The sequence below is a fragment of the Megascapheus bottae genome, chromosome 3 (assembly GCF_031878675.1).
Source record: "Megascapheus bottae isolate mThoBot1 chromosome 3, mThoBot2.hap1, whole genome shotgun sequence".
NCBI classification, from domain to species: domain Eukaryota; kingdom Metazoa; phylum Chordata; class Mammalia; order Rodentia; family Geomyidae; genus Megascapheus; species Megascapheus bottae.
This window is the reverse complement of record NC_143511.1, coordinates 25050477-25078475: the sequence shown is the minus strand read 5'-3', so window position 1 is coordinate 25078475 and position 27999 is coordinate 25050477. Positions and strand designations below refer to the sequence as shown.

Sequence of the window (27999 nt, the reverse complement as noted above, 5' to 3'; positions counted from 1 at the left end):
GTCTTATTATGTAGTCCTGCTTGGTCTTGGACTTTAGATCTCCTCCCCTCCCCCAGTCCTGGTCTTCTAAGTGCTGATTTTTTTTTTCTTTCATCTTAAAAAATACTTATGATGCACTGGGTTGAATCTGAAGATGCAGGACCTGTAGATTGGAAGGCCAAGTGCTCATAATAAATCCTGCTAGAATGGCCAGATCATCCTCCATGCCTGGAGGAAAGATTCTGATCCTGGGGTGGGAGAGGAAGGCAAGAAGGCTGCTAAGACAATGCACATTCAAACTACTTTTTCTTTTTTGGGGCTTCCCAAGTGGTGCTTTTCACCGAGAGCAGTGGTTCCCCCCCGCCCCCCCCCCGTATGGATGTGTCACTGTGCAAGATGACAACAGGATTTGCTGGGAGGGAATGTGGGCCACTATTGTATCCATCTTACGTAACCACGTGGAGTGAGGAGAATGGGTGAGCCGCAGGGAGGGAGGCAGTGCACAGCTCCTTGCTGCAGCGGCATGAAGCCTGCTCAGGCCCTCCAGAGAATGTGGATCCAGGCTGTGAAAAAGTTTGGGCGATTGAAAGGCCATGTGAGTCCCTCAGTGAGCTTTCCCCCTTTTTCTTTGCCATCTTTGCTTTTCTGGAATAGTGGGGAGCAAAGCCCCCCTCTCACTGCCACCCCTTTATTTTTCCTGGGATTAAGTTATGTTCTGAGTGCTTTGAGTAAATGGAATGGGGAGACTGCAGGCTGCATTGCCTTCTAAGGTGGACTTTGAAAGCCTTGTCTTTTTCTTTCCTATATTTTTAATTATTATTTTTTTTGTAAAAGGTGCTGAACAGGGGTTACGGTTACATATGTCAGGTCATCAGTACATATTTTTTTTGAACAGTGTTGCCCCCTCCCTCTTTTTCTCCCAGTTTTTTTACCCTCCCAGATTCTATTACTAGCAGTTCTTAGAGGAATGGATGGTTTCTGCATTTGTGAATTAAAGGCTGCTTGGGGACTAGGGGTAGATTGCCCTGTTTTCCTCCATGCCTAGAGATGTAAGTATTGTTTTGTGGGTTTGAGGATTTCTTGTGTTGCTTTCTTATACGGCAGAAATCTACATTCTTATTCTTATGCCTAGAAATTCTTAGGTCTTAGAAATTGTTGAAATACTTCTGCCTTCTTTTTTTCCCCTCCCTTTCTTAATAGTTTAAAGATGGGTAACATGTAACTTTATTGATTTACTTACATGGATGGGGGCTTTCATTCAGCTTGGCCCCATACACAGCTTTGGTAGTCTTTGTTTTGAGCTGCGACTCCCATTATTAAAAAGCAGCACTTGGGGGCCGGGAGTTTGGCCTAGTAGTTAAAGTGCTTGCCTAGCATGCATGAAGACCCGGGTTCGATTCCTCGGTACCACATACATAGAAAAAGCCGGAAGTGGGGATGAGGCTCAAGTGGTAGAGCGCTAGCCTTGAGAAAATCCAAGGACAGTGCTCAGGCCCTGAGCTCAAGCCCAGGACTGGCAAAAAAAAAAAAGAAAAGAAAAGAAAGAAAAGCAGCACTTGGTAGGCATAGAACCTAAAAGTTGTACAAACAAGACTTTGCTATTTTTTTTTAATTTTAAGGAGTTGTATGAAGCTATTTCAGTTGAGCAAGTTACGTTATAAGTGCATTTTGATTGATGTCACTCTTTCTATTCTTCCCCCATTTTTCCTACGTAACACTCAGGTTATGTAGTTCCATTTTCATTGAATATAATGACTGTATTTGCCCACTTCTCTTTGTTTGCCCTACCAGCCCTCTGCCCCTACCTCCCTCCCCCATAAAAAAGTTTTAGCGTCTTGGTATTCATTTGCTAACAATTCGATATTTGTTCAAGGAATTACACCTTGGAATACTTCCCTGAGTATACCATCCTTTTTGTATATGTATATATGCATCCTTTTTGTTTGTGTATATATGCATATACCCCTGTATGTCTTTTCACGTATTGTTTATAATTTGGATCTAGTTTCTATGTATAAGCTCCCCTGAGCTTGAGTTATGTGGCCTGGGCACTGTCCTAGAGCTTTCTCAAGGCTAGAGCTCTACCACGAGAGCCACAGCACCACTTCCGGTTGTGTGTGTATGTGTGTGTGCATGTGTGGGGGGGTACTGAGGAATCGAACCTAGATCTTTGTGCATGCTAGGCAAGCATTCTACCACTAGGCCAAACTCCTGGCTCCAGTTGTTTTTTTAATTAGATAAAAATGATGCCACATTGTACATCTGGGATGTCTTTCACGTAGCATTCAGTTGTGCGTGTGTGTGTGTGTGTGAGTGTGTGTGTGTCTGTGTGTCTGTGTATCTGTGTGTCTGTGTGTCTGTCTTGTTTTCCTTGCAGTGCAACGTGTTATGCTTATCATATGGGTGATACCATGGATATGCATATCCATTGTGCTTTTGAGGAATTCCTGGGTTGTTTGCAGGTGTTGTGTTGAGGATGCTGTTGCTTAGATACCCTATGGCCTCTCTGTCTGCCCAGGAGAGTCATTGTGTTGTAGAGCATAGAGCATAGACACCTGTAATTCTAACACGTGTGTGCTATGCCCCCACCCCTGTCCTGCCTTAGCGGCCTTCCCAATCCACCAGCAGCCACCTGCTGGTATTCTTGCTGTGCTGAGAAGATCTCTGCATTGACACTGAGTCAGAGTTGGTGGGTGGGGTCGGGCCAGAGAGCCCTGTGGCCCAGTTTGAACAGGGAGAGAGCTCTGCTGGCAGTCCATCCCCTGGGATGTACCCAGCACTGATATTGGAGGAACAAGTGTGATTAGCAGGGTGCTGTGTGTTTCTGAAGAGATAACAGATAAATGAGGTAGGGAAGACAGAGGTTTACTTTCTGGGTACACCCATGGGAACCAGTACACTCCACAAGACCTTGACTTTTTTTTCCTTTTTCTTTTTCTTTTCTTTTCTTTTTTTTTGCGCTGCCAGACTGAGGTTTGCACTCAGGGCCTGCAGTCTGTCCCAGAGGTTTTTTACTCTACCACTTGAGCCACAGCTCCACTTCTGGCTTTTTGGTGGTTAATTGGCAATAAGAGTCTTACAGATTGCAAACCTAGATCTTCAAATCTCAGTCTTTGAGTAGCTAGGAGTACAGGCACTAGCACCCAGCTTGTGTTTGATTATTTTATTCTCTGAAGTGTTTGAATACAACAAACCATATGCTTGGCATGTCCTGGTGGTTCAATAGAAAAAGAATATTTTTGGTGGTGGGTATTGGAGTTTGTGTTTGGTAGGCAAGTGCTCTACCATGGAAGTCCCAGCTCTTTTGGCTCATGAGTTTTTGAATATAGTATAGCCTTTCTGCTCTGCTAGCTTGGACCAGCGTGATGGACACATACCACCACACCCAGCTTATTCATGATTTTTTAACATGGAACCATGATTTGTCTGATCTCTCTCTTGAGTGGCTAGCATTATAGGCATGAACCACCACCTGTTGCTTCAGTAAATATTTTTTTGAAGAAACAAATGGATGAATTAGTGAACAACTTCCAGGTTTGCTGGAAGACTTCGCAAAAAGCTAAAGCTCTGTGGGATAAATGTACATAGTTGTGTGTTTTTAATATTTAAGGGAACACTTTTTTTTCCAATTTATTTACTTATTTTTTGGTGGTAGGGAGCAAACTTAGTGCAAAGTGTCTGCTTTACCACTGAGCTATATACCTCCAATGCCATAAAAATTTAGTTTTACCGCATTTTCCTCACATTTCTTAAAATGTAAGATTCTGTATAATCACAGTGTGTGGCAGGACAGAATTTTTTTTTAATACTACATTTAGTAGTTAATGTTAATATCTCAGCTTACTAAGCAAGATAAGACATAGTCTGTTAGAGTCAGCTCAGTTGCATACCAAATTGTGTGGTCTTCAGGCACCAGACAACTTAGTGGAAAGGTTGAATTGATTGGGACTATATCTTGGTTTATTGTGGAGAAAAACTTTGAATGCCTCTTCTATGCCAGACAATCCCCATCCAGTACTGACAAACAACATCAACTACATATAATGTATATACTATAGGAACATTCAATTTTTTTTTTTATAAGGACTAGGAGTGTAGCTTAGCAGTAGATCATTTACTTTCCATACACAAGGCCCTGGCATCTAAATACCAAAAGTAAACAGACTGAGTGGTTCACACTGTAATCCGAGCTATGGAGACAGAGATTGGACTCAGGCAAAAAGTGAGACTCCCTCCTCTCAGCTTGAGAATGTATTCTCAGCTCTAAGAAAGGCATAGAGAGAGAATAGGATCATGGTCCAAGCTTGCCTTCGGAAAAACCTGAGACCCTATCTGAGAAGTAAAGTTAAAATGGCTCAAGTAGAAAAGTACCAGCTTAACAAATTCAAGTCTCAAGTTCAAACCCCAATGCCGCTGAAAGGAAGAAGAAAATTGAAGGTACTCAAAGATCCCTGACACAAGATTTTCACAGCTTAGATGACAATCTTCTGGGATGTTTATGTATTTCACTGTAGCTTGAAACTTGCCTCCATTGCAGGCACACAAGAACAACTTGCTTGCTTGCCCTTCTTCACTTGTGTTCTTTGTTTCTTTGTTTCTTTTCCTTCTTCCATCCCTCCCTCCTTCTCTCCCTCTCTTTCTCTCTTCTTCCCTCCCTCTCCCCCCTCCCTCTCCTTTTCTCCCTCTCTCCTTCTCTGCCTCTCTCCTTCCCTCCCTCTCCCTGTCCCTTCCTCTACCTCTTTGCTTCCCTTCCTCCCTCTCTTTACCCCCCCTCCATCCCTCTTTCTCTTATGCTGGTCCTGGAACTTGAATTCAGGGTTTCGTGGCTATCTGTGAGCTTTTGCTCAATGCCAGCGTTCTACCACTTGAGCCACAGTGCCACCTCTGGTGGTTAATTGGAAATAAGAGTCTCACAAACTTTATTGCCCCTGTCCTTAGATCTTAGCCTCCTGAATAGCTAGAATTATAGGCATGAACCACAGCAAATACCTGGCCTGTTGGTTGTCTTTTTTTTTTTTTAAACTTTATAGGTGATTTGTTTGAATTGCTTTTTTCTTTTTTAATCCTTGAAATTTTTTTTTTAATCTTTTGGAACCAGATTGTTTTAGCTAAGTCAATGTCCCAGAAATAAGAGGGAGAGGAATTAAAGATAATTCATTTTTTAGAGGAAATTATTATTAGTTACAGTTGCTGATCTTCTGGGCAAACAAAATTGCCTCTACTAATCTGTTGCCACAGACACCAACGGATATAATTGCCTTTATACTGTGCCCACCATTTCACCCTGAGCTGGAGCGTTTGCTCAATAAGAAGCAGAGGAGCACATTATCTGACTATTTTTCACATTGTGTACATTTCTCCTGTGTCACTGTAGGACTGGTCAGTTGGATTACAAAAGTATCTTCTAAATCTAGAGCTCGAGAGTTTTTCTGAAATTATTTTAGGTTGTATGCTACCCACCAGTGTCTTTTATTTATATAATTCAATTATGGTATCATTTTGGGGCTTAAACTCAGGGCCTGAGGACTGTCTTTGGGCTTTCTTAAGGCTCTACTACTTGAGCCACAGCACCAATTCTGGCTTTTTCTGTGTATGTGGTACTGAAGAGTCAAACCCGGCTCTTCATGCATGCTAGGCAAGCACTCTACCACTAGATTTGACTTTTTCTCATTTTAACCTTTTCTTTTTGTCTTTGTTTTCTGTTTGATTGATATGTGTATTATACACACATTTATGACATAACATGCTTTTATCATATTTACCCCCCCGGTTCTTATTTCCCCCATTTTCCCTTCTACATTTCTAAAAACCCCTGTTACTCTCATTTCTCTTAACCCTCTTTTCCCCTTAAGTCTGCCTTTTGATGCTTTGCGTTTTTTTATTTGCCTTATTTTATCTCTTGTGTCTGTCTGTCCTAGAGGCTGAACTCAGGAACTGTGCTGTCTGTGCTCTGCCCTAGAGCTTTTTTTGCACAGGACCAGCAATCTCCTGCTTGAGCTACAGCTTCACTTCTGGCCTTTTGATGGTTACTAGGAGATAAGAATCTCACAGACTTTCCTTTCTGAGCTGTCTTTGAACTGCAGTCCTCAGCTCTCAGCCTCGCAGGTAGCTAGGATTACAGGTGTGAGCCACCGGCATTTAGCTGTTTTGGATTTCTTGACTCAAAGAAACCTTCAGCTTAAGAAAGGCCATCACTGTCTTGGATATTAGATTTCTCCTCTCATGGATGTCCTGGCATCTTTTACAATTTACCTGCACAATACCTGGAACCTGTGCTTCTGGCTTCTGATACACTTCCTACCCTTGTGTTCTGGGTCATTTTTTCTTGTTGATCTTCTAACTTATTACTTGTCTTAATCTAATGTTGCCTACTTTCAGTTTATTTTCAATCTATGACACTTCTGCTTTTAATGCCTCTTCATGTGTAAAACAGAAGACTGCACACTGTATATCCATTTGTCTTTTGGTCTGTGGTTTGACATTGCCAAATTGTCCTTTGTTTCCTTTAACTCACCAAAGGTGACTTGCATTGTGTACCTGTCCTGCTTGTGAGCTCATATTCCTCAGGTACATATCTGGGAGGTTCTCTAATAAAGCAGCTGTCTTGCAGAGGCCTGGCAACTGCATTTAGTGGTACTCTCAATGCCAAACCATTTGGGGCAGATTTGGGAAGGTGTATGGCCATACCCATAGCGATTTTACTTCCCAATCTTCACCCAGCTCTATTGATGAGATGTCTCCAGGGAGATATTTTTAGTTATTTCTACAATTGCCCTGGGCAGGCAGGCTAGCATCTCAGTTCTCCCCTCAAACACTAAAGAGAGTTTTCTAATGTATCTGGCTCTCATTTCCTACCCTGGTGCTGTCTTAACTTTGTGTCTTCCCAATCTCCTGGTGAAATGCCTGTTTAGTGCCAGCTTTATCTGTGGCTTTCTTGACATGTCTAGCCTTAACAAAATGTTGTTCTTTAAGTGCCCACGACCGACAAAAGAAATAAAAGTGAATTGTTTAGGGCTGGGTGCGTAGTCTAGTGGTAGAGTGCTTGCCTAGTATGCACGAAGGTTCAATTCCTCAGTACCACATACACAGAAAAAGCCAGAAGTGATGCTGTGGCTCAAGTGGTAGAGTGCTAGCCTTGAACAAAAAGCATGCAATGCTTTCTTCATTCACTGTTCCTGGTAGAGGAAAAGCCAGAGTAAAATGGCAGTGGATTTTTACCAGGGTAAAAGATTTCTGTAGGTTTAAATATGCAGAAGACTTGGCTAGAAAAAGGGGAGAAGGGGAGGTAGGAAAAAGCCATTAAAATAAAAATAAAATAAAATAAAAAAATAAATCTGCTCTAACTAGATGTTTTGTTTGCTTTGTGCTGATTACTGGAGCTTGAACACAGGGCCTCGTGCTCTTGCTTGGCTGGTACTCTACCATTTGAGCCAGGCCTCTAGCTCCAGCTTTCTGTTGATTAATTAGAGATAAGAGTTTCAGATTTGTCTGTCTGGGCTGGTTTGGAACCTAACCCAGATCCTTAGATCTCAGTCTCCTGAGTAGTTGAGAATATTGATGTGAACCACCAGTACCCAGCTGAAACTAAATAGTTTTAAAGACATTTTTATGATGACAGTGTTTTATTAGAGTGGAGATATTAAAAGGCTCCTCATCTCACTCACTGTAAGGGTTCGTTCTCTCTCTCTCTCTCTCTCTCTAACTTCTAGGATTATTAAGATCACTATTTTCAGGAAGGAGAATTGCATTAAAATAGATATTACATTATGGATAATTATCCTGTTTTTGGCATATAGAAAATATCTGGACTTCATATTGAGCTATTTTCAAATGACGCTTTTCTTTCTATCCCTAAAGTATGTATGATTTTGATCAGGCTGTTTCGTTTATTTTCAAATAGGCCCCAGACATGGAAGAGCTGATATGGGAGCAGTATACTGTGACCCTGCAAAAGGTGAGTTGTGCACATTTCACATGGCAGTGTCTGAATCAGGTGCTTGATGCTGCTGCTTCCAGATCCATTGTTGTCTGGATGATTCATAGACAGTGACTCGCCTTGGTTTAAATGTGCAGTTGTTTGTTGTCAATTGGCAGCGTGGGTTGGCTTTTCCTTGGTGGTAAACTAAAACTTGTCTTTTATTCTTAGAGTAACTTTTGACATCATCAACCTGATTTAAGATAAGAGTCCACATTTACCCATGTCTATGGATGAAACTGGGATTAGCTTTATACACCTTGAAATAATTTACGATGATACATTATCTTGGCTCACTGGTATACATTGCTGTTCATGGAATGGTTGACTGCTTTGCTTTCTCAGGAAAGCTCAACACTCATTATTATTTTTTTTTTGCCAGTCCCAGGGCTTGAACTCAGGCCTTGAGCACTATCCTTGGGCTTTCTCAAGACTTAGAGCTCTACCACTCGAGCCATAGCACCACTTCCAGCTTGTTCTGTGTATGTGGTACCAAGGAATCGAACCTGGGTCTTCGTGTATGCTAGGCAAGCACTCTTACCACTAGGCCAAACTCCTGGTCCTCAATGCACTTACTTTTATGCTCAGATTTTTATCTTGTTTGTTTAGCTTGATTTTTTTTTTTTTTTTTAATTCCTGACCAGCCTGGAACTCACTCTTCCTGTCTCTGCCTAAGTCCAGGGGACAGATTCTTATCTTTAAAGCCTATACGCTTCTCTGCATCCCACATTCAAATGAAATCGCTAGCACATCTACGTTGAAGTTCAAGATGTACTTTAAAAATATAGTTTTAGCCCAGATCTCATCTTAATTGCAGTTGTTCCAGCTCAGGACAGCATGACACAAACAGGTACAGTTCCTTTCTGCCAGCACCCCCCTATTTACACAGAAGATCTTGTTCCTTCCCTGCCAGTTTCTGGCTCCAGTCTGCAGGTCAATGTTTTCCAGTTTGACAAGGCTGTTTCTTTTAGATAAGGGTTCTCTTCCCCTCACCCCCCATTACAAACCCATCAGCTGACCACAATGATGCTTTATCTGGTTTTCATTTGTTTCTGCATGTCCCATCTGCTCTTGCTGTCTCTGGTTATTGACTTGACCTTTTTACTGAATACTTGTAATAAATCCTGAAAGCCACTTACAGGAGGATTTTCCATTTTTTCTCCTACCTCTTCCCCCCCAACAGGATTCCAAAAGAGGATTTGGAATTGCTGTGTCTGGAGGCAGAGACAATCCCCATTTTGAGAATGGAGAAACGTCCATCGTCATTTCTGACGTGCTTCCCGGCGGCCCTGCTGATGGTCTGCTTCAGTGAGTTGACCTTAGACGGGGGGCTCCGGTTGGTGTGTGCTTTAAATGAAAAATAAAACACTTTTTATAGAACAGTGGAAAAGTTTCAAGTGGGATGTGAAACTACAACTAGCATTTGGTATTTTTCCCAGTCTCTTAAACCTTGGGGAATGTTCAAGCTTTGGTGGCAGGATGCATAGTTTTCTGTAGGAAGGGAATTACAAGCATTCTTCCTAGGGAAGAGTCATTCCTGCGTTAAACTTCCTATCCCTATGACAAAAGACCTGAGAAAATAGTTTAAGGAGAGAGATCACTTATTTTGGCTGTCAGTGCCAGTCCTTCCTGGCAGGGGAGGGAATGGTAAACAGAGTAGCTCACATTGCAGTTTGTTCTCTAAGCCTTTTTCTTTGTCCATCTTTTATTTCATATTCCCTTCATTTGGGGCCCCAGCCTATGGGCATGTGCCACCTGCATTCAAGAAAGACCTTTTCTATTTAATTAAAATCTCTAGGAAAATCTTCAGTTATCCACAGGAGTGTGCTTTACTAATCTAGATGTTTTAGCCATCACTTAACATATGCAGGGTTTTATGCCTATCTATCCACACATGCACATACAAACTGACTAAGGGATGGAATTCTTTGGGGGAGGAGTCCAACAGTGTAACTCCTGAACAGTTCATGAATTGTTTAACAAAATGAATGCCAGGAAGTGAAAGCATATCAGGGAGGGGCACTGAGGAAGAATAAGGAAAGGAGGAGGGGAGGGGGACCAAATGCAGTCATTATATTCAATGTACGTTATGTAAAAGCTGAACTGTTAATTTGAGGAAAGGGATGGGAAGGAAGAAAATGTGTGTGTGGGGAACTAAGGAAGGAGTGACATGGACCAAGAAATACTGTACTCATACTTGACTTGTAATCTTTGTACATAGCTACTTAATAATGAAATGATTTTAAAAGTTAAATTTAAAAGCAACATACTCCATGTCTACCAAACATTATTCATATTTATTTCTATTTATATTTTTGAAGAATTTAATGAAAATGTCTGGGGATGTAAGCTAAATAATAAATCATGTATGTGCTAGCATGTATGAGGCCCTGAATCTGAACCCGAGCACCCCCCTACCACCCAAACACACACACACACACACACACACACACACACACACACACACAAGAATTTAATGAAGAGTCTTTTGGTTAGTTACCTGTTTGTCATTGGGATGTAAGTAATAGGAAAATTCACTACAGAAAAACACAACTTTTCCCATAGCCAGTTTTCTTCTGGCCTGAAGAGACAGTGCCTAAGTCCTTGGCTAGATAGCTTAAGTGTTGAGGATCTTTTAGTATTTCAAGCCTCTCTGGCTTTATCAAAAACAGCAGTCCTTCATGTGAAGCCATACAAAACTTGGAATTATTTTGGGGATGAGATAAAGTAATAGAACTCCAAGGTCTTAAAATGTTCTTGCAGCCGGGTGCTATGGCTCACGCCTGTAATCCTAGCTACTCAGGAAGCTGAGATCTGAGGATCAAGGTTCAAAGCCAGCCAAGACAGAAAAGGACCTGAGATTCTTATCTCCAATTAACCTCTAGAAAATGGAAGTGGGAAAGGTGGTAGCCTTGAGCTGAAGAGCTCAGGGACAGCGCGCTGGCTGAGTTCAAGCCCCACAACCCACCCAAAATTGCAAATCTGAGGAACATGGAATGGAGATGTGACTCAAGGAACATAGCATCTGCTTACCAAATGCAACACTCTCAATTCAAACCCTAAACAACCATTACCACAACATCACCTCATAAAGAGACTCTGAGGAACATTCTTGACCTTCCCTTCACATAAAGCACAGATAGATCTGCATGTGTTTTAGGAGAATAAGGATTGGAAACATCCATGCATTTTTCATGCACGTCAGCTAACAGGATGGATAGAGAAATGGATTTTGATGTCTGAACCCCACCATTATAGAGGTCTCTTGGGATAGCCTGGAGAAGGTGGCTCTGGCCCCCTCTGGGGCTCGCAGGAGACACTCAAAAAGTGAGCTTATGCCTCTTACTTTCTCTCCTTAGGAGAGCTGACAGCAACATTTGAGATCCATTAGACACTGGGTCTTTCATAAGTGCTTTGGGAAAATCTGCATTTGCAGCCTCTAGTCTATTATGATATCCAAAGTGGGAGTTGTCCACAACTCATTTTTATTTCTTATTTCAGAGAAAATGACAGGGTGGTCATGGTTAATGGCACCCCCATGGAGGATGTACCCCATTCATTTGCAGTTCAGCAGCTGAGAAAAAGCGGGAAGATTGCTGCCATTGTAAGTGCTGGGGTGGCTTGGAACATTTTGTTTCCATGCCCAGTAGAAAATTACTAGTTGCTGCTGAAGAGTTATGTAATCTAGGACCTGTTAATGCCTTGAATCCTTAGTTATGGATGGTGTGAAGATATGTGTAAATTATCCTTACAGTCTTACTTGCCTTTCTGCTACGGCCAGTGGATCCAAGTGTGGAGTATTTTCTTTTTTCCATTACTTTGTGGCACTGGGGACTGCACCCAGGACTCCTTGGGCATGCTAGGTAAATATTTCTTAACTGAGAAAAGTTTCAGAGAATCTGATAATCACAGTCTTGCTGGCTACTGTGCTCATGTGCTAAGAAAGAATACATTCTTTACATGCTCTTAATGCTGTAATCATACCTAATAACTACATTATTATACATTGTGGGTTTTTTTTTTTTTTTTTTTTTTTTTTGCCAGTTCTGGGCTTGAGCTCAGGGCCTGAGCACTGTCCTTGGACTTTCTCAAGGCTAGAGCTCTACCACTTGAGCCTCAGCACCACTTCTGGCTTTTTTCTATATGTGGTATCAAGGATTCGAACCTGGGTCTTCATGCATGCTAGGCAAGCACTTTAACCACTAGGCCAAACTCCCGGCTCCACATTATTATACATTGTATATCAAGATTTTTTTTTGGTAGGGGGGTTCAGTCATGGGGCTTGAACTCAGGGCACTGTCCCTGTGCATCTTTGTGCTCAAGGCTAGCACTCTACTACTTGATCCACAGTTCTGGTTCCAGCTTTTTCTAAGTTTGAGTTAAGAGACTCAGACTTTTCTGTCCAGGCTGGCTTTGAGCTGTAATCCTCAGATCTCAGCCTCCTGAGTAGCTAAGATTATGGAGGTGCAAGCCACTGAGTACCTAAACAAAATGTTTTTTAATAGACCTTCTTTTGATATTTTCTGCTACCAGGATCAAAGTTCATTCATTGAATTTGATTATCTCTTTAGATTTTATTTAGAAGGGTGCCTCTCCACTCTGCTCCCACCTCCAAAATGACTAACTTTTTGAAGACTTTAGGAAGTTATTTACAGAGTATCTCACTTCATGAGTTCTCCTTTGATCTTTATAAGTGGGCACGTTTCAGCCCTTTGATTTTTCACAGTTGGACAGAAAGCAGGCTTAGTTCTTGGCACTGTCTAAGCGATTCTAACCTTGTGAGGTTTTTATGCCTCTGGTTCTAGATGAGTAGCCTGAGGCTTAGTGAGTTGAGAAGAACAAAGTGGTTTAAGAGATGTGTGTGTGTGTGTGTGTGTGTGTGTGTGTGTGTATGTACATGCCAGTTCTGAGACTTAAATTCCAGTTCTTGAGGTCTTGCTTTGCCTTTTTACCCAATGCTGGTGCTCTTGCACTTAAGCTCTGCTTTGGCTTTTTTTTTTTTTTTTGGTGGTTAATTGGAGTTAAGAATCTCATGGATTTTCCTGCCCCCAGCTGGCTCTGAACTTGGATCCTCAGATCTCAGCCTCCTGAGTAGCTAGGATTATAGGTGTGAACCACCAGAACCCAGCCTTGTGGTTCTTTCTTTTCCTCTTCTGTTCTTCCTTTTCCTCTTCCGTTTTTGCAAAGGCAGCAGGGTAGGCAGGTATGGTATGCAGAACCCCGCCATCATCCCTTGTGGATGTTTCTGAGATAGGGCCTCGCTCCCTCTGAAGTTCAGGTAGGCCTGCACTGGGCATCTTCCTGCTTCTGCCTCTGCAAGTTCAGATCACAGGTGCTGTGCCAACCCGCCTGGCTGGTGGCATAGCTTTACTGAAACTAGAACCAGGACCCTCGGTCATCTTTCCCATGACTGTGTTTGTGTACTCACAGGTGGTCAAGCGGCCCCGGAAGGCCCCGACGCATAGCAGCCCAGCCCTCAGTCATGATGACCAGGCTTTTGAAGTGATGGATGAGTTTGATGGCCGAAGTTTCCGTAGCGGGTTTAGCGAGAGGAGCCATCACAGCAGCCACGAGGGGCTCAGCCGCAGCTGGGAAGATGGCTCGGACCGGGGCCGTGCCCAGCATCGCACACGGAGCAGCAGCCGGGGTCAGGACCGCAGCCAGGAGCGCAGCCGGGGCCGCAGCCTGGAGCGCGGCCTGGATGACTATGGGCGCTGCCGGGGCCGCAGCCTGGAGCGCGGCCTGGATGAAGACTTTGGGTCATCCCGGAAGCGGAACCCCAGCCGCGGCCGGAGCATTGACCGGGACTACGAGCGCACCTATCACCGCAGCTATGACCCTGACTTCGAGCCCACCTACAGCCCTGGTGCTGGCGACCGCCGCCAGGCCCAGCCCGAGGCGCGCTATGACAGCGCTCGGAGCCGCAGCCGGGAGCTCCTGCGCTCACGCAGCCCCAGCCCCGAGCCCAGGGGCCGCCTGGACCCCGACAGGCCCATCGGGGTCCTTCTGACCAAAAGCAAAGCGAATGAAGGTAGGCATGCGTGATGCAGGCCAACGAGCGAGCATCACTCCAACAGTAACAGTAGTGCCGACCTGGTGCCGAACCTGAACGCCCGGCTCCTATTGGCTGGCATTAACCTGAACGCCTGGCTCCTATTGGCTGGCATTAACCTGAACGATGGTTCCTATTGGCTGGCATTAACCTGAACGCCCGGATCCTATTGGCTGGCATTAACCTGAAAGCCTGGCTCCTATTGGCTGACATTAACCTGAACGCCGGTTCCTGTTGGCTGGTATTAACCTGAATGCCTGGCTCCTATTGGCTGGCATTAACCTGAACGCCTGGCTCCTATTGGCTGGCATTAACCTGAATGCCCAGTTCCTATTGGCTGGTATTAATCTGGACGCCCGGCTCCTATGGGCTGGTATTAACCCGAACGCCCAGCTCCTATTGGTTACATTAACCTGAACGCCGACTTCTATTGGCTGGCATTAACCTGAACACCGGCTTCTATTGGCTGGCATTATCCAGAACGCTGGCTCCTATTAGCTGGTATTAACCTGGATGCCTGGATCCTTTTGGTTGCATTAACCTGAACACCGGTTCCTATTGGCTGGCATTAACCTGAACTCCTGGCTCCTATTGGCTGGCATTAACCTGGGCGCCGGTTCCTCTTGGCTGGCATTAGCCTGAAAGCCCGGCTCCTCTTGACTGGCATTAACCTGAAAGCCGGTTCCTATTGGCTGGCATCTAACCTGAATGCTTGGATCCTACTGGCTTATTTAATCCCCACAGCCTCCTCAGAAGATACTTCTTTTAGGCTCTTGCATCTTTATTCTATGGGACTGAGGCACAGAAGTCCTGTGCTAACCTGGCTGACCTGGCATCTTAAGATGTGTGGCAGAGTGGCTTGAACCCCTTAGCTTTTATTAATTTGTTTGGGCCTCCCAGCCACACGGAGAGAGAGCTCTTTTACTCTTCTACATGTTTATTCTATGAGAGTGAAGCACAGATGTTGCATAAAGTTGTGTTTCAAGGCTAATGGAACAAAGCAATTTATTAATTGGACATTTGTGAAGTGCAGATTCTCAGCCCCTTTCCTCCCCCACCTCCCCAACAGATCTCAGGCCGAACCTCCCTCCCCCCCCCCACTGAATCAGAGCACACTGGGTAGGTCCCTACAATGCACACGTGTGAAATAACATGCTCTCTCCAGGAGCTTGACACATCTGAAGTTGGAGAAGCCAAGAGAGCAGGCAGTGTTCAGGCCCATCTTGATTGAGTTTGCCTCTATGCCAAGGACAGGGCTGAGTAAATGCTGTATTGTTCACAAGTGTGTGTGCTAGGCAACTTCATAGGAATGAGCTGTTACAGCTCAGGATCAGGAATACAGTTGGAGTATATCCTAGAGGAGGTAGGGACAGGCCCCATCCTCCTGTCCTGTGCTATAATCCTGGATCCTTGGACTTAATATTTAGTCCTGTGACCGATCCATTGAAGTCCCAGGCAGTGACTGTAAGCTGTTAGCACACCTGTGAACTGTGAGAAGATTCTCAGACCAGGGTAGTGACTTGCCCATGGGTGGAATCTAATCAGTGATGGAGCTGGAATCTCAGCTGCATCCCTTGAGACAGCAGATCTGAAGCTGGGAGTTGAATGCACTGGGCTTTTGAGCCTGCCGCTGAGGTATTCCTGGTGTCCTAGGATCTGTTCTTATCTTCTGACTTTAAAAGTTCTTTGTGACATGCCTTTTGTTCTCTTATTGCTCTTCTTTCAAGAAGAAAATATGATAAGGAGCAAGAGAGGGAAAAAGAAAAAGATAAAGAAACCAAATGAATGACTATGCTTTTTTAGTTTGGGGATTTGCATTTTAAGTAGCCTGACCAGTGAGTGGGCTTCTTTCCCTTGATTTTTCTTGAAGAGCTGAGTTATAAAAGGGAATCCCTACTCAAACAACCCAAGAATAGCTCAAGGAGATCAGTAATGGGATACCTGGAGTCCAGGCTAGGAGGGGGGGGAGGGTGAAAGTTGAGATTGTGAAATTTCTGAGGAAGATGTAGGATATAAGGACTTTGTGTGGAATCTTTTAAGTCTTAAAAATTGGTCAGCCAAATTTATGGTTTTCTCTTTCTTTCTTTCTTTCTTTCTTTCTTTCTTTCTTTCTTTCTTTCTTTCTTCCTTTCTTCCTTTCTTCCTTTCTTCCTTTCTTCCTTCCTTTCTTCCTTTCTTTTTTTTGCCAGTCCTGGGGTTTGTACTTAGGGCCTGGTACTATTCTGAACTCTTTGCCTCAGGCTAACACTACCACTTGAGCCACAGCTCCACTTCTAGGTTTTTGGAATTAATTGGAGATAAGAGACTCATGGAGGGCAGGAGTGTACCCTAGTGGTAGAGTGCTCGCCTCACATACACAAAGCCCTCAGTTTGATTCCTCAGTACCACATACACAGAAAAAGTTGGAAGTGGTGCTGTGGCTCAAGTGGCAGAGCGCTAGCTAGCCTTGAGCAAAAAGTGTCCAAGGACAGTGCCCAAACTCAGAGTTTAAGCTGGCTTTGAACCATAATTCTCAGTTCTTAACCTCTTGTGTAGCTAAGCACCTGGCTACTTTTTTCTTTTAAGAGATACCCACTGGATAAGTACCAGTAAGTCTATTTGCAAACATTATAGTGAGAGTTTATTTATTTACCTTTTAAATTAGCTTACATCAGTTATACAGGAGACATTTTCTCACATTTCCACATGTTTATACTGTATTCCATTCAATCTCACCCCCTCTATCCTACAAGTGAATTTTTTTTTTTTTCAGTTGTGGGACTTGAACTTGGCCTGGGCAATATCCCTGAGCTCTTCAACTCAAGGCTACTGCCCTACCCCTTGAGCCACAGGGCCACTTCCCAAATTAAGTTTGTAAGAAGATAAAGGCAGTATAACAATGTAAGTGAGTTATACATGTCAGCACTCATGGAAGAAGTCCCTGTCCCCTTCAGGTTTTGATTTTCTGCATTCTAAGATGTATATATGTGTGTGGGGGGGGGAGTATGCGGAGTATGTGTATACATCCTTTTTATTATTGCAGGAAGGTGACTTTTAACAAGTCTACTCTTAAGTTTATGAGTTGACTCCATATCTTTCCTGTTAACTTAATTACAAGTCCTCTTCCCTTCTCCCCTCCTTCCCTTCTCCCCTTCTCACTCCCTCCCTCCTTCCCTCTCTCTCCCTCCCTCCTTCCCTCCTTTCTTTCTTTATTTGAAAACTGTTCATCTTGTACACACCCACGTAGCCTTTAGACAGAGTTTTATCTCTTGGGAAAAATTTGTTGTATTTGCTTTGTTTCTCTTCCTCCTTCTCAGGTTTTCTTTCCTGTCTACCCCCACTCCTTGTGCTTTCTCATACAATGGTTCTTTTTAGAGCTCTTGAAAGTGAGTTACAGACAGTGTTACCCCTTCCCAGGAATAAAATCTCAAGGACAGGAATAACCGTCTCCATCACTATTATAATCGTAATTAAGGAGATAAATACAAATAGCCTTTTAATAGAGGATGGTTCAATTTGAAATTGTTCTAAAATAATGGAACTCATCTCACCCTACTTTCATGTTAATCTGACGATGGTTTGTGTATCACTTCATTTTTGGTGCTAGTCCTATGGCTCAAACTCTGGGCCTGAGAACTATCCCTGAGCTTCTTTTTTTTTTTTTTTTTTTTTTTTTTTATTGTAATTAGTAAAAGGGTTACATGATATTTGCCAGATAGAAGGTGCATTAATTCACATACATTGATACCCTTTCACATGTCTTGGTACCCGTTTCCCTCCCCCCCCACACCCCCCACCCGTCTTGGTTTTCCCCCCTTCCCTATCAAATTTCAAATATCCAAATACAAATAAGTTCAATATATCAGATAACAAAGTGAGATACTATACCAATATGAGATAACCAAGGGACAGCAAAGGAGATGAGAGACAACATAGTACATTAAGGACAACAATCATTCATTATATGGCTTTTGTTTCACTATCCTGGAGGTCCTTTCAATTAGCTTCACATTATATGGCCTTATGTATCAAGATTTTGCTCTATTGCAAATCTCTGCTAGTAGAGCCCAAGGTTTCTACTGATTATGATGAATGAGGGAAACCATTGAGCCTAAGTTCCTTTGAGTCTGGCTTACTTCACTTAATATGATTTTTTCTAAGTCTTTCCATTTCCTAACAAATGGGGCGATGTCATTCTTTCTGACAGCAGCATAGAATTCCATTGTGTACAAATACCACAACTTGTTGATCCACTCATCAACTGAGGGACATCTAGGTTGGTTCCATATCTTTGCTAGGGTGAATAGTGCTGCAATGAACATGGTTGTGCTAGTGGGTTTAGTATGTCCTTGTTTCTGGGTCGTTGGGTAAATGCCAAGTAGTGGAATTGCTGGGTCATAGGGGAGTTCTATGTTTAGCCTTTTGAGGCACTGCCACACTGCTTTCCATAGTGGTTCCCTGAGCTTCTTTAGCTCAAGGAAAGTGTTCTATCACTTGAGCCACAGTGTTGCTTCTGTTTTTGTTTTTGTTTTGAGTAGTTTATTAGAGATAATAGTGTCATGGAGTTTCCTGCCCCAACTGTCTTCTTTGAACCATGAACTTCAGATCTCAGGCTCCTAAGTAGTTAAGATTACAGACATGAGCCAGTAGCCACAAACTGCATTACTTTTTCTTTTTTTTTTTTACAGTTGTGGGGCTTGAACTCAGGGCCTGAGCACTGTTCTTGGGCTTTCTCAAGACTAGAGCCCTACCACTTGAGCCACAGCACCACTTCTGGCTTTTTCTAAGTATGTAGAACTGAGGAATCAAACCCTGGTCTTCATGCATGCTAGGCAAGCACTGTACCACTCGGCCAAACTCCTAGCTCCTGCATTACTTTTTTAATCCTGTGCATCCTTATTTATTTATTTACTTATTATTTATTTTTGCCAGTCCTGGGCTTGGGCTCAGGGCCTCAGCACTGTCCTTTGGGTTTCTCAAAGCTAGAGCTCTACCACTTGAGTCATAGCACCACTTCTGGCTTTTTTTTTTTTCTTCTATGTATGTGGTACCAAGGAATTGAACCTGGATCTTCATGCATGCCCGGCAAGCACTCTACTACTAGGCCAAACTCTCGGCCTTTAAAAAAGAAAAAAATTTATAATGTTAACAATTTTGAAGCGTCCAGGCCAGTTGGTATTACAGAATGTCCCTTATGCAAAATTACATTTGTAGATAGGGCTTTAGTCTGAAAAGCCAGACTAAGTTTTCTGAACAAGTTGATGGAATACATGTGTATTTTATGTCTCTTAGAGTATGGCCTCCGCCTGGGGAGTCAGATTTTCATCAAGGAAATGACCAAAACAGGTCTGGCAACCAAAGATGGCAACCTTCATGAAGGAGACATTATACTTAAGGTGAGTGGATGAGGGCAGAGCAAGTTGTACATGAACGTGACCTTAGTCTGTATTTCTATATTCAAGCACCAATATAAGAAAACAGTTTCACTAATGTGGTAGCTCAGTAGCAAACTAGAGTCCAGGGAGAGTAGCTTGGTGAGATTTTATTTTTGTCCTTTTTTTAAAATCAGACTTATGGTTAACAATGTTCATTCTCATATATACCATGTTTGCCTAGTATGTATGAAGCACTGGCTAATCCCCAGCACCACCGAAAGAAAAGAGATGAAACCAGACTGAGGCATTCTACTAATTAAATTAAAAAAAAAAAACAGATCCAACAACCATTAACTCTTAGGGAATACTTTTGTCTTCATTGTTTATTTAAGGTTTAGGCTTCTATTTCCTAAACTAAGGAAAGATGAGACAGCTGTTTGAATATGAATGTTGAATATTTAATGGCTTCTGTAACCCTCTCTGGTCAGAAAACATGTTCCAGTGGTAAATCAAGCTATCATCTTGAGCTTGGAAGTTAAATAAATTAACAGAGTAACTTAAGTACATTGTCACTCTTTCTCACCTGTGTTTGGGATCCAGGCATGTGGGGTGATATTTAATTTAAAGGGCAATTTATTTGGATTCCATCAGTCATCCTGAAGTTCATGTCAGGATATCCAAGCAAAGCCTTTGAAGGTTTGCACAGGGGAAATAGGCATTTTCTACTGAGCTGTAAATGGTTGTGCCACATGGAACATTATTGTTGTTCATAAATATAGATCAATGGAACTGTCACTGAGAACATATCTTTAACGGATGCTCGAAAACTGATAGAGAAATCCAGAGGGAAACTTCAGCTGGTGGTGTTGAGAGACAGCAAGCAGACCCTAATCAACATTCCCTCACTAAATGACAGCGACTCAGAAATAGAAGGTGAGGAGAAGGGGGAGAAAGGGGAGGTGGGGAGATGGGAGAAGGCAGAGAGAGAAGGGGAGGAGGATGAATGACCAGCTAAAAGTCAGGAAGATGGCCCTTCTTCAGTCTCGTCTCTTAAGTAAGCCATTCAGTTGCAGATTAAATTTTCTGTGGAAGCCTTCCTTCCTTTTAAACTTTAATTCCAGAAGAGAAGTGGCCTGTGGTTGTTTGATTATTAAAGTGTCTATTGAAATTAGGCTTTCAGTATGAAATTCTCAAAGCACTTAGGAACTCCCAAAGGACTTATTTTAATTAGGCCACAGAAAGCAAAACTTGTTAGTAAATAATATATGTGTGAGCCATTCCAAGAACTAACCAGGCTATTTTTACATTTCCTAATAGTGTATTCTTGAATACATTTATGTCGATCTTTTAAAAAGTAGGTATCTTTCAACAAAAAGGAGACAATGTCAGAGATTGCAAAAGTCATTTGGAATGACTAAAAATTGTGATTTTTATTGGTTAGTAATCTAGGACACCTCTCCTCTTTTTTTTTTTTTTTTTTTTTTGGCCAGTCCTGGGCTTGAGCTCAGGGCCTGAGCACTGTCCTTGGACTTTTTCAAGGCTAGAGCTCTACCACTTGAGCCTCAGCACCACTTCCAGCTTTTTTCTATGTATGTGGTACTGAAGAGTTGAACCTGGGTCTTCGTGCATGCTAGGCAAGCACTCTTACCACTAGGCCAAACTCCTGGCCCCACCTCTCCTCTTTTAAAATCTATATTTATTACTTGAGTATGCATTATACGTGGAGGAACATTTTAACTTTAACATTTAACTTTATTGGCACTTTAAGAGTTACCAGTAACAAGTACTCATATTCTTTGTTAACCATCTACAATCACCTTTGTGCACAAAGTTAAGAAAATAATAAGCTTCTAAGCTTTTTTTGGGGGGGGTGGGGTGGGGGCGGTCTAGTCCTGGGGAGTGAATTCAGAGCCTGAGCTCTGTCCCTGTGCTGCTTTTGCTCAAGGCTAGCACTCTACCACTTGAGCCACACTTCTGGCTTTTTTGGTACCTCATTGCAGATAAGAGTCTCATCGACTTTCCTGCCTGGGCTACCTTTGAACCGACAGTCCTCAGTGCTCAGCCTTCTGAGTAGCTAGGATACAAACATGAACCACCAAGTTCCAGACAGCTCTTAGGCTTTCTGCCAGGTATTTGTTGATGTTTGCATATGTACTGAGACTTGAACTCAGTACCTGGTACTCTCCCTTAGGTTGCTCAGCTCAAGGCTGGTATTCTTCTATTTGTGCCACACCTGTACTTCTGACATTTTGCTGGTTAATTGGATATAAGAGCCTTATCTGCTGGGATAGCTTCAAGCTGGCACCCACATATCTCCACTTCCTGAGTAGATAGTATTTTAGTTATGACCCACTGGTACCTAATTATTTTTGGTATGCATATATATATACATATATATATATTAAAGAAAGTTAATTTGGTTATTTGGAATGTATGTAGTTGAAAAACACACACAGTCCCTGTGTACCAGAGGTGTTCACTTCATTTCTTTTTTTTTTCCATATTTTTTATTGTAATTAGTAGAAGGGTTACATTATATTCACCAGATAGAAGGTGCATAACTTCACAAACGTTGATATCCTTTCTCATGTCTTGGTTCCCATTTCCCTCCCCCACCACTGCCCCTCATCTTGTTTCCCCCCTTCCCTATCCTATTTCAAATAGCCAAAAAAAGCATATATCAGACACATATATCAGATAACAAGGTAAAATACTGTAACAATATGAGACAGCAAAAGAGAAGAGAGGTAACATAGTATATTAAGGACAACAATCACTCGTTATATGGCTTTTGTTTCAATATCCTGGAGGTCCTTTCATTTAGCATCATTCTATATGGCCTTATGTATCTAGGTTTTGTTCTATTGTAAATCTCTGCTAGGAGAGCCCAAGGTTTCTACTGATTATGACAAGTGAGGGAAAGCATTGAGCCTATGTTCCTTTGAGTCTGGCTTACTTCTTACTTCATTTCTTATTACTCAGTATGTATCCTTTAGGCCCTCGGCAACCCTGGTGCTATCTGGGGTCTTACTACAATTGCAAAATCTCAGGCTCTGCTGCAGAACAGCTATGTTTTAAGTAGATCTCTAGATGAACACACATTAAAATTTGACACACACTAATGTAATTGGTAAGGATGAGTAAATTTGGAAATGACCAATATAGTTGAGATCCATAACTTTGGAGTTCTTCTCCGCTGGAGAATTCAGCCAACTACAGTTGAGAAATACTTACGGGAAGGAGAGGGGGGAATGCCTCGAGAGCTCCAAAATGTAAAATCTGTCCGATGCTAAGCCCTGTCCTACATTTACAGGAATAAAATGATACATGTGCATGCCTTTAATGTAACTGCCTGTCAATTCACAGGTCATCAGTCTTTCTAATTAATGATCATTATTTAAGACTTCTTGTCATTATTCCCAAACAATATAGCCCAGCTACCTCCATACCATTTACATTGTATTGTGTATTGTAAGCAGTATAGAAGTGATTCAAAGTATGCAAGAGAACACACAGAAAATGATAGACAAATTATGATGCCATTTTATAGAAAGGGCTTACGCATCTGGGAGTTGGAGTTAGGGAGTAGCCTTTAGAACCGTCTCTTTGCAGATACTAAGGGTTGACTGTTAACTTTCAGTACCAGCTTTGAAGGAAAGGGAGTGGAAGGAAAAGAGACACTACAAGTGGGCACTTGTAGCTCATGCCTGTCATCCTACATACTTGGGTAGCTGAGATCATGAGGATCACTGTTCAACGCCAGCCTTGTCAGAGCAGTTTGTGAGACCTCCACTTCTTGTCTCATAGCTAGAAATAGGTGCACATGCCTGTCATCCTACCTATGATGGAAAGCCTAAAATAGGCAGACTGGGGCCCACTGCCTGGACCACGACAGTCAGCACTATAAAAAGATCTAGAGGTGTGTGGTAGCAAGTGCAAGGTCCTGAGTTCAAGCCCTAGTACCATCCAAATGAAAAAGAAACAAAATTCTAAATTTTCCATCTTTATGAATGCCTTTCTCTTCAAGTTATCATTCATTTTTTCCTACTAACTCCAAGGGATGTAACGATTACTAAACCAATAGCACATTCTGCCTGTTTAGCTTCATTTTCCAAGTCTTCCTTTCCAGAGATTAGTGTATTATCTGGTCATGTCTTCAATATTGTGTTAAAAATTCATTATTTTGAAACTAGATATCTCAGAGATAGAGTCAAACCGATCCTTTTCTCCAGAGGAGAGACGCCAGCAGTATTCGGATTATGATTATCATTCTTCTAATGAGAAGCTAAAGGAAAAGCCAAGGTGAGCTGATGCAAGTTTTCCTCTTGCACACGTCACTGTAAATGCAGACACATGCATACATACATAACACCTGAGATGGTAACGTGCCTGTGCTTCAGTTCAAGGGAGGACACACCGAACAGATTGTCCAAGATGGGTGCCACCCCGACCCCGTTCAAGTCTACAGGGGATATCACAGCTGCCGTTGTTGCAGAGAATCACAAGGAGCCTAGATACCAAGAGGACCCCCCAGGTGGGACTTTTAAGATCATTCCTTTTGTGGGATGGAGTATTGGAGGTTGAACCTGAGCCTTTGTACAAGTTAAACATAAGATCACTCAGGACCACTCATTTTCAAAAAGAGAGTTTAGAAGTATATGTTAGATATACTTATGTAGGGTAGTTGGAAGGAGAGAGAGACAGAGAATCTTTTTAATGTATATATAAAATAATAGGTAGCAAAACAATAACTCCTGGGGCTAGGAGCATGGTCCTAAAGTACTGGCCTAGCTGCATGAAGCCCTGGGTTCAATTCCTCGGTACCACATACACAGAAAGAGTGGAAGTGGGACTGTGGCTCAAGTGGTAGAGCCTAACCTTGAGTAAGCCCCAAAACAGTGCTCAGACCCTAAGTTCAAGCCCTAGGACTGGCAAAAAAAAAACAAAAACAAAAAATCCTAAAATGGAACAGGACCTTCTTTTTTTCTTCCAATATTGAAAAAATATAAATACAATTCTGCATGCCATTAGAATTGGTCACAATTTGACATATTTTCTGAATTGGTTTTTCTTTCTTTTGTCGGGGGGGAGGGTGGTAGTCAGTCATGGGGCTTGGCTTGAATTCAGTGCCTGGGCACTGTCCCTGAAGTTTCTTGCTTAAGGCTAGACCTCTACCATTTTGAGCCACAATGCTACTTTTGGTTTTCTGGTGGTTAATGGGAGATAAGTGCATCATAGACTTTCCTGCCCAGCCTCCTGAGTAGCTAGGATTACAGGCTGGAGCCACTGGCAGCCAGCTGTGAGTTAGCTCTTTTTTCCTCCATTAATGATCTCTACCTTCTCGACATAACTCTGCTCCCATCACTCTGAAGTTGTCATTATGGTTTTGCATAAAGATTTTTGCCCATGAGCAGAATAGCATTGTTGCATGATATGATACTCTTTTTTGGGGGGGGGAACTATTTTTTTTATTGTAATTAATAAAAGGGTTACATGATATTTGCCAGATAGAAGGTGCATTAAGATACTCTTTCTTGTGTATCTTGTATTTCAGAGGATTTCTCTTTGTGTTTAATGTGTTAACATGTATGTAGAATAAAATACATAATTTTTGTGGATTTTACCTGCTTTAAAAATTTTTTTAATTGTAATTAATAGGATTACATTATATTCACCAGATGGTGCATTACATCACATATATTGATACCCTTTCTCATGTCTTGGCCCCCATTTCCCTCCCCCACCCTCTCCCCTCATCTTGTTTCTCCCTTTCCTATTTCAAATAAACAAGTAGACATATATAAAATATACCAGATTACAAGGTAAGATACTGTAACAATACGAGAATAACCGAGGGACAACAAGAGATGAGAAATTTGAACTGAGAACCTGGTACTTTATTTGAGACCCTCTTAGACTGGCCATGCTCTTAGATGTATTTTACTTTATTCCTGGGATAAGCAGATATGTGCAACCATGTTCTGCCATTGATCCAAGATAGTCTCACAAATTTTTTATGCCCATGATAGCCCTGAATCACTATGCTTCAATCCCTGCCTCCCAACTAGCTCAAATTACAGGTGTAAGTCACAGCTCCTGGCTCAGTTTTGCTATTTACATGTTGATAAGATGATAAGTAGTTTTGTCTTGTTTTTTTGCTTTACAGTGCTGGGGATTGAGCCGAGGGCCTCCTTCGTGATAGGCTAGCTACATTCTGAGGGATACCCTCATTCACAAATGGTTTTTCATCCACAGTTCCTCAGCCCAGAGCAGCTCCAAGAACTTTCCTTCGTCCTAGTCCTGAAGATGAAGCAATATATGGGTAGGTACTTTCATCCCCTTATCTCTACCCCCCTACCACACACACACACACACACACACACACACACACACACACACACACACACACCTACCTTCTTCTCAGCTCATTTCCTTAACTGAAATCCAAAAGAATCAGAATCAAAAGAATGCTGCTTTTTTTTTTTAACTAACAGATGATTTTACCCATAATTAATCATCATTACCCAAACTCTTGCTACTGTTCATAAGAAATCATTTGGAAAGAAAAGCAGAATGTGGAAGTACAGGAACTTGGTGACATTTGTACTTTCTGTGCTTGTCCCCCTAGCTGGCTACTTTTGTATGTTCTTTGAATATTTGCATTGACCAGATACATAGTTATCTTTACTGGTCAAGTATTCTTTTTTTTTTTTTTTTTTTTTTAACCAGTCCTGGGCTTGAGCTCAGGGCCTGAGCACTGTCCTTGGACTTTCTCAAGGCCAGAACTCTACCACTTGAGCCTCAGCACCACTTCCGGCTTTTTTCTATGTATGTGGTACTGAGGAATCGAACCCGGGTCTTCATGCATGCTAGACAAGCACTTTAACCACTAGGCCAAACTCCCGGCCCTGGTCAAGTATTCTTACCCAGAGTGCCTTTGTAGGGACCACAGAGACAAGAGGAGTCTAGTGTGGTTGGGAGAAAGGGGAGTGACAGCAGAGCTCTGCACTTGTCAAGGAGTCCTGACTTACTATGTTATGGCACCACATGGCTTTAGGGCCACCTTCCTTACATCAGAGCTGTGTCTTTATTTGACAAAGGCCTATGAGTGCTAGTGAACTTTCCTCTGGAAGAATCATAAGCTGGGAGTCTGATAGCTAGATTTTAGCCCCCCATAATCACCCTTAATTTGCACTATCATCTTAAATAAGTTGATATGAGTTATTATCTATTTCTTTTTTTGCATATATTTTTTATTGTAATTAATAGAAGGGTTACATGATATTTGCCAGATAGAAGGTGCATTAATTCACATACATTGATACCCTTTCACATGTCTTGGTATCTATTTCTTTTTTTTTTTTTCTTTTTTTTGGGGGGAGGGGTCATAGGGCTTGAACTTTGGCCTAGGCACTCTCTCTGAGCTCTTCAGCTCAAGGCTACTGCCCTACTCTTGAGCAAGCCCCACTTCCCATTTTCTAGAGGTTAATTGGAGATAAGAGTCTCAGGTTCTTTTGTGCTCGGGCTGGCTTTGAACCTTGATCCTCAGATCTCAGCCTTCTGAATAGCTAGGATTGTAGGCATGAGCCACCTCGCTGGCTCTATTTCTCTTTCTTTACCAGTGCTGTGAGACTGCTGACATTCATCTTTCTGTCCCCAGGAAGATAAGGCTAAAGAATGGATGAGAAAAACAAGAGAGATTGCTAAACTAAACTAATCATTCTGGGGATAGAAGGAATCAGATCTCTCATCTATATACTCATTCCCCTTTTTGTACTCATTCACTTTTCCTTCCTGAAACCAAATGCACCACAGCCCTAACACCAAGATGGTGAGATTCAAGAAGGGAGAGAGCGTGGGCTTGCGGTTGGCTGGTGGCAATGACGTGGGGATATTTGTGGCTGGCATTCAGGAAGGTACCTCGGCAGAACAGGAAGGCCTTCAAGAAGGGGACCAGATTCTGAAGGTAAGGGAAGCGTGGCCCCTTTCTGGAGCTGTCTGGGTATTTTTGTATGAAAAAATGCAAAAGTAGTCTAGATTCTGAAAGGAGGCAGACTGTGACTTGATGGACGTCCAGTTTAAAGAATCCATATACCTCAGATGGGTCCTGCTTTGTCAGTTTTTAGAACCCCAAACTCATTCCTATGCCTGTAGAATTGATAGTGTTGAAAACTCTAGCCACTATTTTTTATTAGTTTGATTAACTACACATGCAAAACACGTCAAAGCTGGTGGCTCGCACCCGTAATCCTTACTACTCAGTCAGGAGGCTGAGATCTGAGGATAAAAGTTTGAAGCCACCTGAAGCTGGAATGTCCTTAAGTTTCTTATGTCCAGTAAACTACTCAGAAAAAGCTGGAAGTAGCTCTGTAGCTTAAATGACATAGCACTAGCCTTGAGGAAAAGGAATATCATGTAGGACCTGAGTTCAAGCCCCAAGACCAGTACGTGTACACACACACACACACACACACAGTGCTATTAAGAATTGATATGAATGAAACTTCTAAAGATCTTGTTATTTGTTTGTTTGTTTTTGTCAGTTGTAGAGCTTGCACTGAATGCCTGGGCTCTAGCCCTGAGCTTTTGTGTTCAGAGCTAGTGCTCTACCACTTTGAGCCACCCTGTACTTCTAATTT

The 27999-nt window shown here is 42.4% G+C and overlaps 1 protein-coding gene across 4 annotated transcripts in view; it reads left to right on the top strand.

Moving 5' to 3' along the window:
- Tjp2 (tight junction protein 2) overlaps positions 1-27999 on the top strand; it is an 84358-nt gene that overhangs the window by 32763 nt on the left and 23596 nt on the right. For 2 of the 4 annotated variants that reach the window (XM_090329676.1, XM_090329673.1), the window contains exons 1-11: positions 480-574; positions 7880-7933; positions 9138-9262; positions 11456-11558; positions 13385-13985; positions 19278-19381; positions 20140-20293; positions 23554-23662; positions 23761-23894; positions 25616-25682; positions 27176-27326. In XM_090329676.1, coding sequence (XP_090185802.1) covers positions 503-574; positions 7880-7933; positions 9138-9262; positions 11456-11558; positions 13385-13985; positions 19278-19381; positions 20140-20293; positions 23554-23662; positions 23761-23894; positions 25616-25682; positions 27176-27326 — 1674 coding nt within the window. In that variant the 5' untranslated portion in view covers positions 480-502. Of the gene's footprint in view, positions 1-479; positions 575-7879; positions 7934-9137; positions 9263-11455; positions 11559-13384; positions 13986-19277; positions 19382-20139; positions 20294-23553; positions 23663-23760; positions 23895-25615; positions 25683-27175; positions 27327-27999 lie in introns of those variants that run through there. The other 2 variants (XM_090329675.1, XM_090329674.1) reach the window with 1 other exon arrangement.